Source organism: Macrobrachium rosenbergii, chromosome 32 (assembly GCF_040412425.1).
Source record: "Macrobrachium rosenbergii isolate ZJJX-2024 chromosome 32, ASM4041242v1, whole genome shotgun sequence".
NCBI lineage: Eukaryota > Metazoa > Arthropoda > Malacostraca > Decapoda > Palaemonidae > Macrobrachium > Macrobrachium rosenbergii.
In genome coordinates this window covers 11,568,946-11,590,670 of record NC_089772.1, presented here as the reverse complement: position 1 = coordinate 11,590,670, position 21,725 = coordinate 11,568,946, and the positions used below count along the sequence as shown (strand labels likewise).

Here is a 21,725-nt window from a genome sequence, read left to right as displayed (position 1 = left end):
TAGACTCCTCCCCTACTTCGTTAACACATGGAAATTTGGTAATTGTAAGAGTACACTAAACCTGTACGTAATCACCTATAAACTCATAAGAATGGCCCTCCGCAGTCACGCAGTGGCTTTTAATATGTTCGTAAGAGTTGTTGTAAAGAAAGATGTTTTCCCTGTAAGGCTGTTTTGAAGCAAGAATTTTTACATTTTATTTCAAAGCATTTTATATACATCAGACACTGCTAAAGCCCCGTCCACAGGACCAGACTTTGTCTGGGAGACTTAGTCCATTGTCAGACAAAATATGTAAACAAACAAAACTCTGTTGTCCACACCGGACCACACGTCCGTGTCTGGTCAGTCAAAGTCTGGGTGGAGGTGATGAGCACAGTACATTTGCATCACGGCTCATAGCCAGAACAGAAAGCGAATAGCGCTCTGCGCCTTATTAAACTTTGGGTAAAGGGGAATTGTGTAAAAGCTGGTTCTTGGAAAGGAAAGCTCTTCTAGGAAGTAATGCGACTATTTTAAGAGAACTGCAAAGGGTACTAACAAACGCTTCCAAAGTTATGGAAGAATGGGCCCCAAGACCCGTTCTTTGCTTGAGAAAGTCGCCCTCCAGAATTCCAGTGAGGATAACGAATGAGAGAAGTAATATGTTGACAGAAATTAACAGGAAAGAAAATGGATGTAAAAAATGAGCATAAGTGTATGAGAATGAAAGATCAACAATATTTTTTCTTCCCCACGAGAATTAAAAACTATTATATATGGTGTTGTGACTTTAAAACAAAAGTATCAAACGAAATATCAAGGGAAAATGTCATAGGCCCTTCCTTCAAAATATGAATATTCAAGATTTTATTACTAAAGATGGGAAATAAAAAAATTATTTTTTCAAGGCAACACCTATATCTTATAATAAAACAAATGCTTTGACTCTTTGCAGAATAATGTAATGAACTGGAAATATGACTAAAATCAAAGTTCAGCAATCAGTTGTTTCTGATTTTATCTCGAATGTGGTTACTCTTTCAGGCAATATAGTAAATGATTTTATAATATGTTAAAATAATAACAAGACAGAATACTGAATGCTTTCAACCCATTGCGTGAATTTGAAATTCATTAAGACCGAAAAGAATCATAAATTTTTCTACAAATTACATTTTACCGAATTGAATGTTTTTAATAAACAGTGTAAACATTCCGAAGGTTAACTCGTGAAGGCTACAAATGCTGAGAAAGGATTTTGCTTAATGTCAGTCAGGTAGGGTAAGTCCTGTGACCTTTATCTATGTAATAAAATTATAATTTCCTAAAGTTGTCAAAACGTAGAATCGATTGGATCCGTCCAGTGCTTTTGTTTCCGGTTTCGAGGCTGAAGACGTACTGGGATTAAAGCCACCCCTCACCCACATGCCCACACCATCTCATATGTGACATATCCACTGCATCCACAACTTAACCCCCCTCACATCCACATCTCACCCACATGTCTGTATCCACTGTACCTTCGGTCCCTAGCTCAACCCCATATCCTTTTACCCTCTTGTGTATTCTCTTCCATCACTCCATCCTCTCTTGGTTTATTGGCATGTCACTTTTCCTCTTGAAACACACACTTTTTACTGTCAGTTCATCTTACCTCATTCCCAGCAGCATTCTTCCACCATTGTTATTAATTTAATTTAATTCATTTGTTGAGTTTATATTTAGTTAACGTGGTTTAGTTTCACATCTTTGCAAAACCATTGATTTGTATGTCTCTCTATTTGTGTGAGTTATAGAAGAACTCATCTCTACTAAGGTGTGCTGTGCAAATGACATTCATAATTTAAAGGGTGATTGCTCAAAGAAAATCTGAAAGGTCTACGTAGTAAATTCCTATTTTCTTACAAGAGAATTTGTCATCACTTTGCAAAATACAAACTAAATAAAATTATAGCATAACTCAAAATATGAATGCAACGATTTAATGTAGTAAATGGGAGATAAACTAGCTGTTGATTTTCTCGGAGAAAGTTGAACATTTCTTGGAAAGGCACAAATTTTACTGAATAAAAATAAAATGATTTTATATTATATATCAGTTTAACAAGAGACCACTGAGCTGGTTAATTTGAAATGTCAGGGCTGGCCGATCAATTTTTCATTAGACTTTACCGATTTGACGTGGCTAAAAGATCCACATTCCGAAGGTTAATGTTACCTAGCAACGGATACTTGCTTACAGCTTTTCAGGTAGGGTAATCCTGACCTTTATCTACGAGAAATGAAATTTCTATCGTCAAAACGAAATAAATTGGATCCGTCTAATTTTTGTTTGGTTTGAGGCTGAAGACGAACTGGGATTAAACAGCGCATTCTCACCAACCTCATCCACCCCTCACCCATGCCCACACCATCTCAATGAAGAAACTGCCTAAAGATAAAGACAATATACAAACAATTCAAGACCAAAATGGTTATTTGTGATTAATTAAATATACCCCACATATCGGTTTGTTGGTAGTCTAGCATTCTATGGGCATGTCACTTGTAGCAAACAAACACTTTCTCATGACAGTCAAAATATCCACTTGTCAACAGATTTATTTTTTGGTTTCAATATACTGATAGACCCCCTCTCTCATTCAAAGATTGCTCTTTATTTATTCAAAAAGAATTTGTCATCACTGAAAATACAGCTAAATATTGAGCATAACAGCAACGTTTAATGTAGTAATAGTAAACTTGTTGATTCAAGTTTTTCTTCACCTCCGATAAAGATAAAATTTAAGATATCTTAGTTTAAACAATGAGTTGGTTAACAGCTTCCAGTTTTAGATATTTTAGTGGTAAGATATTTCCATCTAGCAACGGGGTTAGTGGTGTGGAAATTTCCACATTATGACGAGAAATGTTCCTATCACCAGAAATAAATTGGTTATCGTTCTCGGATATTCACTCTGCCGGGCCTGCGTGCTGAAAGCTCTACCCACGCCACCAATGAAGAATTGGATAAAGAAATTTATTTCTAACAATAACCAAAATGGTTATTTCTCAATTAAAATGTGGTTTGTTGGTAGTCTCCATTCTCTTGGTGCTTGTAAAGAAACTTAATGTCCCAAAATTACTTGTCAACAACCATTTTTTCAATACACTGAGCCCTCTTACAAAAATTTCTGATTCATTCAAAAAGAATTGGATCAGACGTTACCTTAGAGAGCAGTTCTGTTAATCAGCTCAGTGGTCTGAACAATAGTTGGCTAAGTTTTGCATATATCTTAGTTTTTTCCACTCAAGGTTTATAGGCCTTGTTTCCACTGTTCATTTTTGACAGAATAAGTTTATCAATGGAGAATAAACAAAGGGAACCTGAGCATTTCTTTATTACTGATGGAGAACAGTCAGCAACAACTGTCACTAAAAATCCGTAAGGCTCTGCAAACATAATTTAAGTATTTAACGGTTGTAAGATATTTTATGTAACCGCAACAAGAATACTTTAGGCCGCAGATAACAGTACACATGATAATAATAAAAGACACTTTTGAACATTAATCTTTAAAACAGATAAAATAAGATGCCGACAGATTGAAATGGTTTGCACTGAACAAATATTGAACTCACACACGACCTAATTAAGATAATTAAAATTTACATTTAAAATCTACAAACTTTAAAGATAAAACTATGGCTTAATTAATATCACATTAGGGGAAACTCTTCGGAGCCATCAAAACTATCATAGCGCTGCCTCGCCGACTTGATGAGGTAAGAAGACATGCAGATCGCCAGAATCTGTACAAATACCAAGCCAGCAATCACTCCGCCAATTGCTCCAACTCTACTCTTCGCAGCATCACGAAGGGCTTGGTAACACCCTCCCGAGTAAATTTTGGGAACAACAACGGCTTTTCCACCTGACGCAGATCCAAACACGTTACGACCACAATCAGGCTTTTTTACAACACAGCAGGAGTCCGGGACGCCACTGACCCGAACACCGTAAGGCGTTTTCTCCCAGTCCAGGTAGTTCATCACTCCACAACACCTGTGCTTGTGTTGCATCTCATTCCAAACCACCGTGGGAAGAGCCTTCGGGTCTTTATAATGACTCATCGTTTCATTCAAGTTCTTCTGGACGAGATTTCCGATGTCATGTCTCCTCACAGCTACGGTGATGCCCGCGGCAATTTCACACAGCAGAAGCACAACCATCATACCTATGAAGGTCCACAGCATGACGACGCTGTCTCTCTTTGCCCCACAGCAGCCAAAGAAAGACACGACCAGGATGATGGTACCAAGGATGATTAGACCTACTGCAGGAGTTTGATATTGGCCTTCGAAAAACTGGATGTATTGGCGGAAGAACCCTTGAGCGACCCCGCCAACCGCTATCAGTGCGAGTCCTGACAGACAGAAAATCAGGTTGAAGGAAAAGACGAGATACTTGACAGTCAGTAGGCCACAGCCTCTTGTCTGAGGACCTGCCATGATGGTACGTCAACGTGACAGTTCTTGGGGAACACCAACAGTATGAGAGCGCTGTACAGTGGCTCTTTGTTTGTCACCTCCGAAAGGCTTTCGGGTTATTTCGGTCGTTAACAAAAGCCCATTTAGAAATGGCTTAAGGGTCAAAATTAGGTATTTTACCTATTGTGCAGAAGGTACTGATAGTTTGAAAGACAAATGGTAGCTCTGTATAAAAAAAAAAAAAAAAATCTTGAAAAATATTGCCGTTTACCTGACAGAATGAGACTGGCTTACTCGGACAAAATATGATCTCAACAAGATTAAGTGATACACAAACTGATATCACAATCGATATGGTCTTCCAGAGCCATCAGCCAGAATTGCCATAAGCACCACCCACTGAAACACCGAGTCCCAAGTGTCAAAATCAAAACCCGTGTAGCCTTTCTAAGAGAAAACAAGTAAAAAATGAGCCGACGTTTCTTCGGCACAATCGAGTTTTCCCTACAGCCGCTACAGCGTATATTCAAGGCCACCGAAAATTGATCTATCTTTCGGTGGTCCCGGTATAATGGTGTACGCGCCGCGGCCCATGAAACTTTAACCAAGGCCCGTTTCCAGAAGCATGATTATGGCTAACCTAACCTTTATGCCATATTAAAAATCTAAGTTTTACTTATGGATATGACGCCTCAAAAACTCACATAGGACTAGCATTCATCCCTTGCTAGGGCCTGACGCAGCTTTTGCAACAAAGTTGTTCAAAACATAAGAAATATGTACACAAAAGTTGAAGAAATGTCTCATGGATCGAAAATTAATATCGTAGCTCATGGACAGAAAGTTGAGAGAAATCAAATGTTAGAATAATAGAGATACTAAATTTAGAAAGCACGGGGACGTAAAGGAAATAGGAGAGATAGCGTTAGAAATTGGACAGAAGCTGTGTGAAAGAATTATGATCCCAAATTATTCGATGGTATAGAAAAAGACGACGGAAAATAAAAGAGGGAAATAACTAAAAGGTCCCAAATCATTCGGCAGTATAGAAAAAGACAACGGAGAATGAGGGAAATAACTAAAAGAGGGAAATAACTAAAAACTAATAAAACACGACACACTCAACTGAGGAGCCGTTGCAAAGGCAAAGCACTGACAATCGCTTCCTTCGACGTAAACTCATAACAATGTCAAAAACGTAAACCATGTATCAGCCGAGACTCTCAGGCTTTTTAATTACGTTTTTAGCCTTTACCTCCCATTTCTTATCATTAACAGGTAGGCTGTTCACAAACTGTGATTTTTATGGATCAAATTACTTATTTTTTAGTGGAACATGGGATCGTATAAGCCTGGAAGACCGGATTAGGAAAATGGAATTGGTATTAACTTACTATTTCACTTCAGCGGAGGCCATTATCGCATTTTGAGTTTTGGAATGTCATTTGTCCTTGTTTTTTTATGGGTTTTTGCCCATTCGCAGTTTTACAGGGAAACTTTTGGTAAAAAGTGGTTTCTTTTACGGGGGGTCTGCCCCCCCCGGCTAAGTAACACGGCCCACTGGGTTTAGGTTAAGATACTTTAGGTTGGTATGGTTCCTTTTATAATGGATTTGGGTAGTTTACAGTTTCGGTTGCCAGGCCGCGTTGCACCATCTGCCCGGGCTACAATAACTCCGCCGAGGTAGGTAGTTCCGCGACCCGACCCTGCTCGCGACCCCGCAACCCGCGTGCCCCAGCATCTGACCCAGTCTCTTGCCAGTTTGCTGAGATGTCGTCCGTCCAGTCCGCGCATCCCTCCCACGTGCAATTTGCCGCCGCAAACCCGGTGACTATCCTAGATCTAGGAGTGCTGTGCAACGACGAACGCTCTTTACTGGTATTTCTAATGAAACGTGGCGACAGTTTCCAGTGGTGTTGTAACGCACGCCACTGCAGGAAACACAGATCCATTCGGAGTGGCTCGTTCTTCTCTGGTTCGCACCTTCCATTTAGGACCATTTTAATTCTCATTCACAAACGGATTCATCAATTACACCCGTCCCTGTTCCGCCTATTCCAGTCGTCCAGATCACGCCAAAACCAGCCGTCCCAGCCCAAAAGCGAAGAAGAATCGAGCCACTGTCCGATTTCTCCGATGATTCCGACTTCTGCTAACGTTAATGGGGTTTCTGATCACTTTCAGGTTAAGCATTTTAGTGGCTTTCTGGCGGGGTGGCATGCCGTCTTGTTTAAGGTTAGGTTGGTTCGTTCTGGTTAGGTCGCAACCTTGCATTTTGGATGAATTGTGTTAGCTGGCTTTACTGGGGGGTCCAGGGGGGGGCCAAGCCCCCCCGGCCAGGTTAGGGCACACCGTCCTGTTTTAGGTTAGGTTAGGTTACTTCTGGTTAGGTCAGGACCTAGCGCTATGGGAAAGGTTAGGCCTGTTTTTTATGAAAATGCTGGGACACATTGGCTTCCGAATCGCCGCCATCTTGTTTGTATTTGTCTGCCAGTTTCCTAGACGGAACCTGCTGCCACCTGGTGGTGGGGCCTGACTAGAAAACTGGCAGACAACAGCCTTGCCAACCTAAACTGTAGGTGCTCCATAGATTTTCTTAGCCAATCCCTTCTTGAACATATGGCTCCCTAATGACTGTCGTACTCACTGAACTGTTCCGTACAGTCTGTGCGGAGTTAATACTTAGAAATACCTTGGTACAATTTCACTTTAGGCCATTATTGCATTTTGAATCTTAGAATGTCATTTGCCTATGTTTTAATGTGTTTATGGAACACATCTGGCATTTGTTTCAGTAGAAAACGAATGCTTTCATTTCGGGGACCACAGTATGAAAGTGGGGTTTTTGGGAGGGAAAACACAAAATGAGTGAAATACGAGGAAATTAATCCTATTGGTATTTCTCATTCAGAATAATGTAAGTTTATGGAATGTTTTCGAACTAATACCGTGTTCCAGGGTTAGGACCTGATAATTGTGGTTGGTGTGTCCATTTGCTAGCAAAACAAATAAGTTATCAAAAATGGTAAAACTATAGAACAGGTCTGCACAGACTATTACCCTGGAAATTGGCTTTTCTTCTACTTTTAGTGTTGTTGATGAAGGAGGTGTTGTTGTTTTATTGTTGGTCAGTTATAATTAAACTCATATCTCTTTCCAACATGGTTGGGGACCCTTTGGGAATGCTGGGTTTTGGGTTGGGGAAATCGCTGGGAGAAAGACCGGACTGTCATGACAGTCATGTTGTTGTGGAATGGTTCTGCACATGTTCAAAGGGATTAAGGAAACCTCATTTCAAAAGGGATTTTACAACCTAACCTATTACAAAAACCTGGAATTTTACTAACCTAACTAGATACCTAGCCATAACAAATTATACAAGGCCTTAATCAACCTAGTAGGGCTTCGTGTTACATTGAAAGTGATACCAATCCCCGTTCTAGATGTGCACGCTATTCAGATCAGGCATTACAAATTATACAAGGCCTCAATCAGCAATATAACTAGAGGAAGCTCAAGTGGCTTCTGACATGTTTTTGACATTGGAAGGAATTTGTACAGTATACAGTATCTGTATATGTTATACAAAATTAATATGGAGATCTCAGAATGCTAGTACAAAATGGTATTTGCTTGCTCTGTATAAAATCAGCAGGCAAGCACACTTGAACACACATGCAGTGCAAAAGATACATTCTTAATCTGTTATTATGCCCACGTTTATTGTTGCATTCATTACTATTACACAGCTTTTAAGACCCCCAATCATTGGTACACGATTAGAAATGTAATTATTGTAAATCTTAATGCAGTATAAAAAAAATAAGTAGTTTGAGCAACAAAGCTCAGAACATTTCAGCTTACCTCTTACTTCCAACAGTTATAAAATTCAAGAGATTGCATGTTTTGTATCGTACCCACTCTTAACATAATATATGTCCTTCCTCAATTATGAAAATAGTAAATATTTTCCAAATGTGTATATGTAAGAAATTTGTCTGGCAGAAGTGAACACTGAGGTGACAGACAGATTAACCTTGTCATTAAACATTGACAGGAAATCATTCAGATTTTTCCAATATCTGATTTGGTCATGCATTGTACAGGTATATGTTAAAACTTTGTTCTCCTAATTAATATATATATTTTTTTTGTAAACAGTAAACTAACCTTTTAAAAGATAAAGTTTCCACTTAACATTGGAATAGACGAGAATTGTCAAATTAAAAGGAAGTCAGTTTTTCACCTCCTTTCTTGTATGCTTTCTAATGCAGAAGCATTCATTATACAGAAGCATTCATTATATTCATGAAAGTACAGTATTCCTTTTTTGTGTAAAGCAGCACATTAAAAAGTATACAGTACTTTATAGAATCTAAATGTATACTATTATTAATTGATATCTAAGAACTACAGTACTGTAATTTAAATATTCACTCAGAAAGAATGAAAACAGAATGTTTGTATGGACATTTAATCATTGAATTTCCCTTGACACCTTCTGTGAAAATTGACTTCCTTTAAAAGGCATATGAATAAGGTATTTAAACTTTATATGAATGATCATGATATTATTAAACAAAAACTTGGTAATAATGGAAACACACTCAAAGAGTAGTGCAGCAAAAACATACCCTGCACTAGACTAGCTGAGTTAGGATGTTATTTAATGAATTATGCCAGACACAAACATTTACACTTTGATATGAAGCGCAGGCTTTGTATGGGGCAGACAAACATGGTAAATGATCACGTGAGTGGGAAAACAGCACAGAGTGGGGCATGATAAGTCAGTTACAGTTGAAACAAAGAACCCACGCTTCTATAGTTCGACAGGTAAGCAAGTGTCAGTAGCATTTATTTCAGCATCTTGTGTGTCTACTGAGCTTACTGGTTCATGCTGTCAAGTACAAAATGTGATTTTTATTTTTCTAGATTCAGGTATAACTTCGTTTGTAATGAAATTGCCTAAGTTGTGGTGCTAGTGTTTACAAACCAGAGCCTTTTATACAATGCTGGTTACTGACAGGTGATTGGGTGGTACCTACCCTTCACCTTCTTGCCGCAGTTAACTACCTTGTTACCAAAGCTTCGAGACCATATCTACCTTACGCCTGGCATACTCCTATTTTAAAAGGTTCTGGTTTGTATATCCAAGGAAAATACAAATTATAAAAAATTTGCAATTTTTTTGTTACCTTGGTGGCGTGCTTGATTGTGAAGCAGATGTCTGAATGAATAAATAAGGTATTGCTGGTCTTCTGGTGAATGAGAGTACCCTCGTAGTAAATAGAACATAGATCTGCGACCCATGTATAAGGCATAGCTTACCTGTGTGGACACTTTTAAGAAAAAATTGGATTATGACACAATATATATACAGAATGCTGAGGTGTGCTGTCTAGAGGTTGGAAAATAAATTGACATTTCCAAGATTGTGATGGTATGTGCATGTGAGAAGGATTAATTTTAGTAAAAGGCCTGGAAAGGAAATTCCATCAAAGATTTATTTATGATTTTGCTGATTATAAATGAACTAACTGTTATAAGCACGTTGCATCTGTGCTGTGCTGTAAACTACCAATGTATGTTCTAGTCATGTACTCATACACGATTATCTATTTAATGCAATTTTTTTTTCAGAGGGTATTGACTCTCAAGACAGAGATGGGAAGGAAAATGATATGACTGACGGAAACAAAAATGACACCCCTTTCAGCAATATTTATGGAGCATCTTCTACATCTACAACTTCCCAAACAGTGGTTGTTCCTGAATCATGTGTGGTAAGAGATGATATTTTGAACTGTCTATGATATATGTATTACAATGGACCAAAAAAAAAAAACTTGTAATTAAGAGTATAGTTGTTGAGGATTAATCTGAAACTGAACAGAATACTTTGTTGCACAGTACTGTGCTGATAAAACAGGTTTTGACATAGGGAAAATCTATTTTTGGTAGCCGCTGCGTGTCCTCAAAGGAGTTGCACTCTCATGGTCCCCCTGGGTTCTATAAGACAGACCAATCAATTTATGCATTGGTTGGTTTCCCTTTCAATGGGAGATGTTTAGTAGAAGAAAGAGGGATAAGAAGCATTCGCCTACTTGGCTCCTTTTAGCCTTTGAGACAGGCCTCAAACTGAGACCTCACTCACAGGACTGTTGTTTCTTGATGAAGTCTGTTGTGAGTGTCAGAGCCTCCTCATCAAGTAGTCAGAGGGTTGGAATTGCTCTTGTGATTGTTAATTCATCGGTTTATGGCTAAACTTAGTAATTGACAGTTTGACGAGAGAGACGAGCTTTTGTTTCCTCTCTCTCAGAACTTCTGGTAGTTTGGACAAGAGGCTTCTATACCTGGTGTGAGCCATGTAGCTACCAAGTAGAACCAGATCTCTTACATCGATAGTGTTGGTGACTTTTGCAAGAACTGGCAAACACAAGAAATAAGTGTTTAGCAACATCTCCCATCTTTCTGGCTTTGTAATGCATCAGATGAGCTTAACATGTTTCGAATGGTAGTCAGTCACACAACTTGAGTGAAATCTCATGGAATAAGGGTCTTGTAGGGTCCCACAAGGACCCACACACCATCAATTTTACCCAGCCGGGTAATCTCCTCACAACAAGCATCTTTGTGTGCCAAGTACATGCATACAAGAAACACAACAAATGTCACGCATCTTTTGTACATATATTATCATTCATATTGTTGTGTTATGTTAAATATATCTTCTTAGTGCAAGCCTTACAATGTCAGCATTCATTTGTGTCATGTATATTGATTTATTTGCATCTTTACATCCTCCAACAAACACAGTTGATTGTACTCTGACCTCTGTTTTGTTTGCCTCGTATCAGGCACTCCATTTCCGTTCACAAGAGCTATTGACCTGTGTGTTTGTTGTTTGAGTAAATCAGTAAGTTTGTAGACGTAGGTTCTTACTCATGCCTTTGCTGCAGTCTAATAGTAGATTGACTAGCTCCTCTTTATTCTTCCTTCTTCCTTCTTCTTCAGAGTAGCAGCTTAGCAACTAAGTTGTGACTCCCTTGGCTCTTCCTTTTACAAGGGTAGTACTAGTTGGCAGTAGAGCCACATTCTAATCCCTTGATATAGCTATCTTCCAATCTTTTCCAACCCTTATGGGATTAACACATGGCTCTTCAGTCTTTTGCTTACTTGAGTGAGGCTCTTCATCTATCTTGGGCCAAGGTTACAGGAGTCATTGCTCCCCTATGAATTGGATCATGGTATGTCCCAAGTGGCTTTCTCAGCATCTATTTTGTTGGCAGAATCAGCCTCTCACCTAAGGTGTGAGACTACTACATAAAAGGCAATGGTTTGTATTTCCATAGGGACAAATTACAAATTTTAGAGTGATTTGTATTTTTGTAGGTATAGACACCAGAGCCTCTCATCAAAGTGCCCATCTACCACCCGTCTTTGTTATCTGGAACACTCTTGATCCTGATGTGGATTAGAGGACTTGTACCATATTCCAAAATCTGGAAAAATCTCAAATTCAAACAACTTCCAGTCCCAAGCATTGCGGATGAAGAATTCTCAATCTGCATGTTGTGTTTCTAAATTTTTTTTTGCTGTCAAACATTCATCATTTAATATTGATTATGTTTTTTCAGGATCGCTCTGGACACAACCGAAACAAATGTCCCCAGGATGTATCCTGTGCTAACCTTCCAAAAGATTGTTTTGAGTGTAGCTTCAACTGTACTTGTGTTTATGGGCAAGAAGTAGAGGTTAAATGTTATCCAAGAGAAAAATCATCATCATGTGAGGTACAGTACAAGTTTCAGTTGTATGGTATTTTTCTAGGTTATAGAATGTAATGATTGGAAAGTGGTAATTTTTCATTCTGTCACGACCATGTGATATCAGGTTATGTATTCAGTGCAGCCTTTGGTCATTCCCTATCAAGAGTGTGACACAAGTTTTAAGCATTTTGCTGAATGATAGGTTAGTCTAACAAATTTTGTGGTTATCTATAGAAATTTCATTGTTTTATCTACAGTAGATATTTAATCATAATAAATGTGGGCCTTCTGTCTGAGAGATGGGAAAATTAGACCTTTGAAATTGGAGTACCATAAATGATCATAAAGGCTTGGGATACAGTAACAGTTTTGTACCCTGCCTGTTAGACTCCCAGTATTGTAAATAGCATGGTGGCAATCAGGGGTGCAGTATGGGTTGGAATGTAAAAGGAGATGAGGCATTTTGTTTGTTTACATGACCTTGGGTACTGCAGTTTTCAAAAGTTTCTAACCATCTTGTCTTGAGGAGTTTACCAGAAAAAAGGGAAAATTAACTTCCATTTAAATTGTTTATTGATAAAATGCTGATTGATAAATATGGAAGTAGCTTTTAGTATTGATCCATTTTCCAAGGTAGTCAAGAGTTGCTGTGTCATTTTTTTTATAACTGACATGCTATTTTACAACTTAAGGCAGTTGGAGTTTTATGAATGGAAATTGTGTGTTCTTGTTTCTTTCTTTTTTTTTTAGAGTAAATAAGGTTGCAGTGTCATGACTGTTGCATTATCCATGTTGAGCAAGTAATTAATGATATAGACTTATAGTTTTTTTCTTTTCTAACTTTTAACTGTAGAAGGAGGGAATATTAGAGAATGGTTCTTTTATTTTCAGAACCATTTTGTCTATGTTTCTTTTAGGGATGAGTCTTAAAGATGGCAGGACAATATTGTTAGCATGATGGTGAGCCTTTGTGCCATCCCTCCATTTCTAGATACAGAAAAACTGAAGTCACTATGGCATGCTATGACTCATTTCCAGTAAAGTAACTATTGTGTCTGAGGTACTGTTGTACATATACATATGGATCTCGGGTTATCCAGGACGCAGAGAAGCAGGTCCGAGCCGCCACCCAAACCACATCAGGAATAAGAAGACCATACAGTGAATTTTGGAGACACCAGCTTGCTGGTTCCCCTAACATACTGATATACAGTCCTGAGACACATTAACCCTGTGACATAAAACTTCAGGAGACAGAAGAGAATTTACAGAAAACCCGAAAAATCTCTTTGCTGATATTGAAAATTCTTAGCAGTAGCTAAGATAAACGTTGATTAAAAACTCCATTCTTAAGGGCATAATTTTTCCAGTGGTAGAGGTTGAATAACTAGTCGACCAGGAGTAGGAAACTGAAAGCAGTTATGAGAAGCAAAACTGCTAAAACTTACACTAATAGATGTGTAGATATGATGGTTTGAGTACTTCCACTTTTCAAGTTTTTGTATTCTATGAGGGGGAATCTCTTGATTCATGTCCAGAGGCATGAGACTGCTGTAAAGTAATCTTATAAGGGCTGGCTGCTAGACACTGAAGAACAAAAGTGATAAAGGATCAGGCAGTGTGGTAGCACTTGCAAATTCCTGAAGCTTTTTTGTCCTGACAACGTTTTTAAATTGAATCAGAGAGCAAATGCATGCTTTCGTTACTTTTTTTTGGCAACTACTCCTGTTAGATGAAAGAGTAGTCAGTATACCATTAGATAAACCAAGCCTAAGAGGCAGCTGTGCTATGACCACTGGGCTCACTACTCTGCCCACTCGCATTTGATGCTAAGGAGTCAGTCTCCACAATGGTACTCTTGAAAAGCTTAAGTAAGCTCAATTCCATTTGCTCATGCAGTGAAGCAAAAGCATAGTTTAGTTTTCAAGCTTCCCTGTTTTGAAGACCTTTGAAGTTGCAGGAACTGAACTAGTAGACCACTGAGAGTAGATGAAACTGGAATGGGGTTAAAGACTTTATCAGGAGCAGAGGATAATGAGCCCTTATTTGAGCTATTGTGGTGCCTGTAATGCTTCCCACCATTAAGTAATTGACACCTGGACTAGGATCAGTCCTTCTTACTTCACAAGGCACATCTGGGCTACAAGCTTGATGCCTCAGGCATTACATAATAGTTGGAATTTTCTCTCTAAGCTAGACATGAAATACCTGCAATGCCTGTGAGAAGTGCTGATGCATCTTAGCTAATCTGTTATGAAAATTTAATATAAATTAGTTATTTAGTAAGTTTATAATATCATGTTAAGAGGGCTCTTGACACTAAATTACTGTCTCAAACAGTTGTTTTAAGTAAAAAACAGCTGTACCTTGAGTTGCGGCAGTAACAGAGAGAAGCTCACCAAGAAGTTCAAATAACTGGAACATAAAACAGTTTTTAAAGCCTTTTGAACCTAGCTTATTATCATTAAGGTAAAAAAATCACCTTGATAAGGAAATAGGCTAAAACATCATAAATCAGCTAAGGAAAAATGAATATGTACTTAACAAGTTCTTTGGGGCAGAGTTAGTAGGTCTGTTCTAACTTAGACACACTTAGTATGACTTGGCTGGGCTAAAGCTGGATTCATTTTTGAGCATGTCTGGAAAAGGAATTGATGCACCTTAAAGCAGACCTAAAGTGATGGATTTAGTGTAAAACAAGTACAGTAATTACATAGTGTAAGAGCTTATGGGAAATAGAGGGGGCTGGAGCACTATGTTGTGGTAGGGGGCCAGGTCTCAGAAGATGTGGAACATTTCTGTTACTTGGGGACAATGAACTGTGTATTAGGCATTGACAAGACGCCAAGCAAATTAGAAAAAAAAATTGAATAGGTAAAGTGAAATGAAATAGCTAAATTACAGGTTAATAATAATACCCCACGAAAACCGAGCAAAAACTTCAGATCTTTGCTGACAAAGAAAGTGGAGATTTTGAAAAGTTATGCTGTAGAGTGCTAAGATTCATGACTAGAGTGCCAGGCGAAGATCATATTGCGAATGAGGAAGTGGCAGATGTGATTTTGCTGGAAAATGGAGATCTCAAGGATTCGAATGGTCTGTACATGCAATGAGAAGGGATGAGGAACAGCTAGTCAGAAAAGTAATACGGCAGATATGAAAGTAGCAAGACCAGGACCTGTGTGAATGTCCAGGACATCATAGAAAGCTCGGATATATAAAGATGTATACCGGATGAGAATTCAGAGGAAAAGCTATTCAGAAATGTTGATGTTGCTATAATAATTTATTTCTGGACTATGTAACACTTTCATATCACATGCAAAAATTTTCAGAACTTGAATATGTACGGTAATTTAATATTTGATAATGTTTAGTTGTAAGGAAGCTTCTTTTTTTTAAATTTAAAATATATAAAATCTAAACGATATTTTTATGGTATATTAATTATAAACAGTTATTTTAAGTTACTTCTTTAGGAAATGTCACATTTTTATGAAGATCCGTGGTGAAGAATACAAATTACCCTTTAGTCCACAAGGAATAGATGACTTTAGTAAATTGCTTTGTGACTATATTTTAATAGGGAAACACTGGTAAACCATAGTTTAGTTGTATTTTACTACAGATAAGGTTTTTGTTGTTTTAATATGTAAAGAAGTTTTTCGTAAATGCCATTTGAAACCACAGTCTCTTTTACAGGAAATTAGCATGAATATGACATGCCGTTATTGCTACCAAACTGAACATTGGGAACATACTTGTGAAGGCACTGACAATTGTCAAGCTGTCAGCTCACCTAGAGAAATGTTCACGTAAGAAACTTCTGTTTTTGTTACTTGCTTGCATGCCTGTTCACTAGTTTTTTATTTTTCAAGTACTTTATTCCATATTCCTGTGAATACCTGTTTCCGGATTAAGTTATGATAGTGTAAAAGGTAGATTAATATTATGAGGTAAGATACTGACAAATATTACAAGCTCTTAATCTTAAGTCTTCATAGTTTCTGTAGCAAGCATGTTAAACATAATATGGAATCGTGAAGGTTCCCTCTTTTTTCTCTCTGTCTTTGAAGCAGATAAGTTTTTGTAGTTAACAGAAGCAAAACTAACATTTAGTAGCTTTGATTCTTAGTGTCATAATTCAGAGGACCAGATAAAACTACCTAATACTTTCAGCCCTGGCTTTATGATTGGCTTATGTTCCATCATGAGCGTTTGTATATTAAACTGCATTTAACATGTGAAGTATTTGGCTGATTCCCAAATGATCATATGAGAATTCTCCCATGGGTTTGAACAAACAATATGGCCAAGCCCTCTGCATCTTCCTTTCATCAATGTTCATCTACATAAGGAACTTGTGTAAGTTCCCTTATGGTATAATTTATAACTGTTCTGCCAACTGACTCCTAATGTTCTTCTAAAGCTTTATTCTCATATAGACAATATCTTTTAGATAAAGTTTAATTGTTATACCATGATTTATGTCCATTTAGCAATACAGATTGCACTATCCTTATGTATAGTCTTACTTTTCTATGCAGTTTCAGTCAATTTGAATTCCAAATCTTATTCAGCCTATCCATTGTTGGATTGCCCTTTTTAGTTTTTCAGTAAAGAGAACTTGTACCTTATATAATTGTTTCTAAATATTTGAAAGATTCAGCGTAGTCCTTTTTCCATGTAACGATATTTCTGTTTTATTTTGAGTTCTCTAGGTGTGTGATGCATTGTACTAAGCATGCGATGTAACTCCTGCAATATCTTGCTGATTAAAACATCACCATCTGCATATTCAGAGTTGCAAGTTTTATCATTACTCCAATCTAAACCTTCTCATCCATTTCCAACCACTTTTTTCATTATGAAATCTATGAGAATGTCAGCAGGAAAGGGGAAATAACCTTCCCTTGTAACACTCCATTATTTATTGCAGTTTCATTCGATAAGACCCCATCAACATTAACTGTGCAGCTACTTCCTTCCAGGATAGTTTCAGTTAGTTTCACTATTTAACAGGAATACTTTACTGACACAAAGACCCTCCATATTATTGGTCTGGGGACGATATTGAATGCCTTCCCATAATCAACAAAAACCGTGAGAAGGGAATTTTTAATTCCACACACTGCCTTGATGTATCTTCTCCATCTATGTCTATCGAGAACATCTTCTCTAGATTCTCCCTCACTTTATCATGCCATCTAATCCTTTTGCCTCCCTCTTGACCTTCTACCCCTGACAGGTTCCACTCCAAGCCCTCTTCACTCCTTCCTCCTCACTTATCCTCACCATATGCCCAAACCATCTGTCTTGACTATCATATCATGTCAGTTTTCTTTAACACTCCAGCACTTTTCTTAATTTCATATTTTCCAGCCTCTCATCTTGTGAGATCCCAAGATTCTGCCTCATTATTCTCCTCTATCTTTGCTCCAACTTATGTTTCCCCTTCCTTTTTAATGCCCATTTTTCTGAACCATTCATCATCTCTGGTATGATTACGGTACAACAGATCTTTAGTTATGTTTTATTTGGCATTCTTTTGTCACATACTACCCCTGCCATCTCCCTCCATTTCCCCAAAGCTGCTGTTATCCTGCTTCTGACTTCATCTTTACACCCTCCCTCCTGTCTCAGATTAGATCATAAATACTTTGAATTCTCTACTTGTTTTAAATCTAGGCCTCTTCTACCTTGTTTAAATAACTTATCCCTTCCTTGCTTGCGGGAACTATAACCACTCCATTCAAAATATTCCTGCCACCCTCTTAACCTTCCTTGTAGTTCTTCTTCAATCTGATGTAATCACCAGATTGTCTGCATATAAGAATTACCGTAGATTTTCATTCCTAAAATGTTTTTGACAGGAGCTGTACCTTGTCTGATGTACCTAAGCCTGGTTTAAGTCTGGTGGTGGAAGTGAAATGTCTTAATTCCATTCCATCCTCATTCCCCCTTTCGAGAGTGGCATCTGGGCCAAAGTAGCCACTGAAGTCAGGCAGGGTACAGATGATTACGCTCTGGGCTTCCTCTCCAAATTGATGACTGGGAGGCAAGTCCCTTGTCCCATCTTGTAACAAGGGTGGGGAGGGGACTAGGTAGAGTTGAGTCCAGCACCCAGTTCTGTGTTTTACCAGGACCAAACTGCCTTCCAACATGGAGTCTCCTGTGGGATACATCATGGTTCTGTGAATGGCTCCTTACTTGAGTAACCCCTTCTCACCTTAGAAGGGGCACTCAGGCCCGGGGCCCTACTGCTCTGGCCAACTAATTTGCCAGAGTGGTAGGAGTTCAGGAGTCATGACCTCACTTGCTTGCAAGGCAACCGGGATCATGGCAATTTTGTGGTGGTTCTCAACTCCAGTCAGTTAAAGGGGACTGACCCCCCACCCAAGGGGTAAGTCTCCTATATAACAGGCAGTGGTTTATATTCCTATAGGAACAAGTAGCTCAGGCTGAAAGGTACTCCAGTATAATAAGCTCAGGTTTGAACACCTAGGAAAGATGCAAATTGTTATTCAAAAATGTTACACTTTTCTGAGGCTTACAAACTAGACTTTTATATTAAGTCCCACCTAAACCACCCTACTCAATCTCTGTGGCTGTAGGCAAAATGAAGGCAAAGGTTGGTGAGAGAAGGATACTTTTCCATTCACCCTCCCATCTCCACCTGTTAATCACATGGTTAACTACCTTTATTAATAAGGTTTTTAATGATTTCCACCTCATGCTGAAAGATATTCCCATATAAAATGCTCTGGTTTGTATACCTAGAAAAATACAAGTTGTTATTCAAAGTTTGTGTTTCCTCACATTTTCCTCTTATTATCCATTATGGCAAACTCTCAACATAATATTTACAGAATGAGTGCTACCTTGTCACCATCAGGAACTCTGTATTTGTATGAGCCTTCTACCTGCAGTATTTCCCTCATAGGTCTGAAGCAGAGGATGAACATTCTAATTGAGCGTACAAATCATAAGACTTTCAGATTTACATTCCCTACTGGGTTTTGTCTCGGTTCCTTGCATGTCATAGAAGACAGTTTTTGACACCAGTGATTTATCATAAGGTGCTTTCAAGCATGTCCTGGAGGTCTCATTTACCAATTGTGGGTGTTTAGTAGCTTGAGCCATCTCACTTTAATTGTGATTTTGGTCTGATCATAAGTGTGGGTTTATTGTGGAAGAAATGTATTTTTTAGAAAATTGATCCATAACTTATAATGAGACTTCTCCTTCCAACCCCACTTTCTGCTGGTTGCATGAGACCACTGGATCTCTTTATGCATACACTGGACTAAAAATTAACATAATTTTTAATGTGGATTGAAGCATCTGTAATCCATATTGATGCAAGAAAGAAACCGATTTGAACTACTGAGTTTGCTTGAAAAATTTGCAGTGGTTTTGAAAAATTTCATTTTTGTCGAGGTAACAATTATTTATGTACATATACTGTACTGTAGTCCTGATATTCACACACTTTCTGTTAAGTATTTTTGTAATAACAAATGTATAAAATTTTTCAGAGTGTTATTTAATAATTTTATTTTCAGGTCAAATTGTACGGTGAATAGTGATATATTATGTCTGGGGAATCGTAGTTTCCCAAAGAGGTTACCATGTAATTGGACATCTGGATACAAATGGTCAACAGCCTTGCTTCTGTCTATTACTCTTGGAGGCTTTGGTGCTGACAGGTTAAGTACTGCAGTTGATTCATTTTCATATTGAACTGAAGTGTAAGCTTTTCTTCAAACCCTGTTGGATGTTGATTTTAATTTTGATTATGTGACCACACTGCTTTACTAATACTGTAGTTTCTGTAAAAAAAATTAACAGGCTGCACTTATTAAAAATAGGCAAGGAAATATATATATATATATATATATATATATATATATATATATATATATATATATATATATATATATATATATATATATATATATATATATATATATATATATATATAATTTATGATATTGCTTTGAAACTTAAATACCCAAGGACCTTTGTAGCTGTAGCATAGAAAAGAGCCAGGAAAACATTTTATTTAACTAATAACAAACTTGATCTAACTTTTCCCCTTAGCTGTCTATTACAGTTTTGATTTCTTTTCAAAGACTTTGATTTTCAGCAGCTTATCCTCCTACCAAAATAGCATTGCAAGCCTAATATGATTGATGGGTGTGCTCTGAACAAATTTAAGTTTACTGACATAAAGCCTAACTTTCATAAATCATTTGATCATACTCTAAAGACCCACCTCTTGTTTCTTCATTCTCCTTATATCACATCGTATTAACAAGATAGAAAGTGGTGTGATATTATCCTAAAACAATTGTCCCTAGGTATGATTTACTAAAGTCACTTGTCACTCTACTACCTCTTCCATATTTAAGACTTTAGAATTGTCTTATGTGAAGACATCATGAGCTTGAGTTTGGCTCAGTGTGGTTGATGGGTTTGTATCAAAATGGTTACTTAAGAAAATAGCATAGATTCCGGAACAAAATTTGTTAAAATAATTTTTTGTATTCATTAATGCAATTCCTTTTATGATTTTGGAGATTTAAAAACTCCAATAATTGTGTAGTAAATTCACTAAAGTGAAAGTAAGATTAAGGAACTGATAGCATGCACTTGAAAACAGATTCTTACAGTATTTGTAATAATGTAGATTAATACTTTTTTCAGATTTTACTTAGGGCACTGGCAAGAAGGTATTGGAAAGTTGTTTAGCTTCGGTGGTCTTGGTGTGTGGACAATCATGGATGTAATATTAATTGCCATTAGGTATTTAGGACCAGCAGATGGGTCCCTGTATATATGAAGTTAAGGTATTGTTGAAATAAAAATATAAATATTATTGATTATTATTTTACAATATCTTAGGTGAGTATATAGTGAAATAATTATATTTTGAAAATTTTAATTGTTAGAACATATACGTGATGGGTAATGTGTTCATACAGTGCACTGACGCCTTATTTTGGAGAACTGTGGTTTGGGCAAGATCTCCATGGGGGGACACCACCTTACAGTGCACCATGCATGGCACACTGTAGATAGTACTAATGTTAACACAAGTCTGAGAGAAGGAAACAGGAAAAGAGTGAGAGTGTAGCAAGATCACTTTTCTTAAAATATCTAAAGTTAGCCAGCATACAAAATGCAAAGTAGTGAAAAACATTTTGTTTGAGGGTAGACCTGGATGTGTGGCAAGATATTAGGTTTACAGCCAATTAGAAAAGTTCAACACTGTCAGAGTATGCAACTACAAGTGTGACACGTTGTAACGGTAATGAAAAATTTAAAGTACAAGTATTGTTCGAGTTACAATAATTCACTTTAAGATTATTCGCTTTTACAATGGGGTAGCAATTAATATCGACACGACAATATTTTGAAAATACGTATTTTTAAATTTCGCACTCGACTGGCACAGGCAACAGCGTACAATCAGGCAGCGTACAGTGTATGATACAT

At 37.6% G+C, this 21,725-nt stretch overlaps 2 protein-coding genes across 2 annotated transcripts; one reads left to right on the top strand and one right to left on the bottom strand.

Annotated features, from left to right (window-relative positions):
• Positions 1–3,346: 3,346 nt before the first annotated feature.
• On the bottom strand, positions 3,347–4,546 carry LOC136855674 (CD63 antigen-like). The gene has a single exon (XM_067132930.1). The coding sequence runs from the start codon at positions 4,471–4,473 to the stop codon at positions 3,682–3,684; it is 792 nt and encodes a 263-aa protein (XP_066989031.1). The 5' UTR covers positions 4,474–4,546; the 3' UTR covers positions 3,347–3,681.
• A 1,024-nt stretch (positions 4,547–5,570) lies between these two features.
• amx (almondex) lies at positions 5,571–21,076 on the top strand. The gene is made up of 6 exons (XM_067132984.1): positions 5,571–5,730; positions 10,096–10,238; positions 12,093–12,248; positions 15,927–16,039; positions 19,790–19,933; positions 20,934–21,076. The coding sequence occupies exons 1-6, from the start codon at positions 5,658–5,660 to the stop codon at positions 21,067–21,069; spliced, it is 765 nt and encodes a 254-aa protein (XP_066989085.1). The 5' UTR covers positions 5,571–5,657; the 3' UTR covers positions 21,070–21,076.
• Positions 21,077–21,725: the final 649 nt, after the last annotated feature.

Coding starts and splice junctions, on each gene's coding strand:
- LOC136855674 (XM_067132930.1), bottom strand. CDS start 4,473: ATGGCAGGTCCTCAGACAAGAGGCTGTGGCCTACTGACTGTCAAGTAT.
- amx (XM_067132984.1), top strand. CDS start 5,658: ATGTATCAGCCGAGACTCTCAGGCTTTTTAATTACGTTTTTAGCCTTT. Junction 5,731..10,095: donor CCATTTCTTATCATTAACAG/GTAGGCTGTTCA, acceptor TTTTTTTTTCAG/AGGGTATTGACTCTCAAGAC. Junction 16,040..19,789: donor TCACCTAGAGAAATGTTCAC/GTAAGAAACTTC, acceptor TTTTATTTTCAG/GTCAAATTGTACGGTGAATA.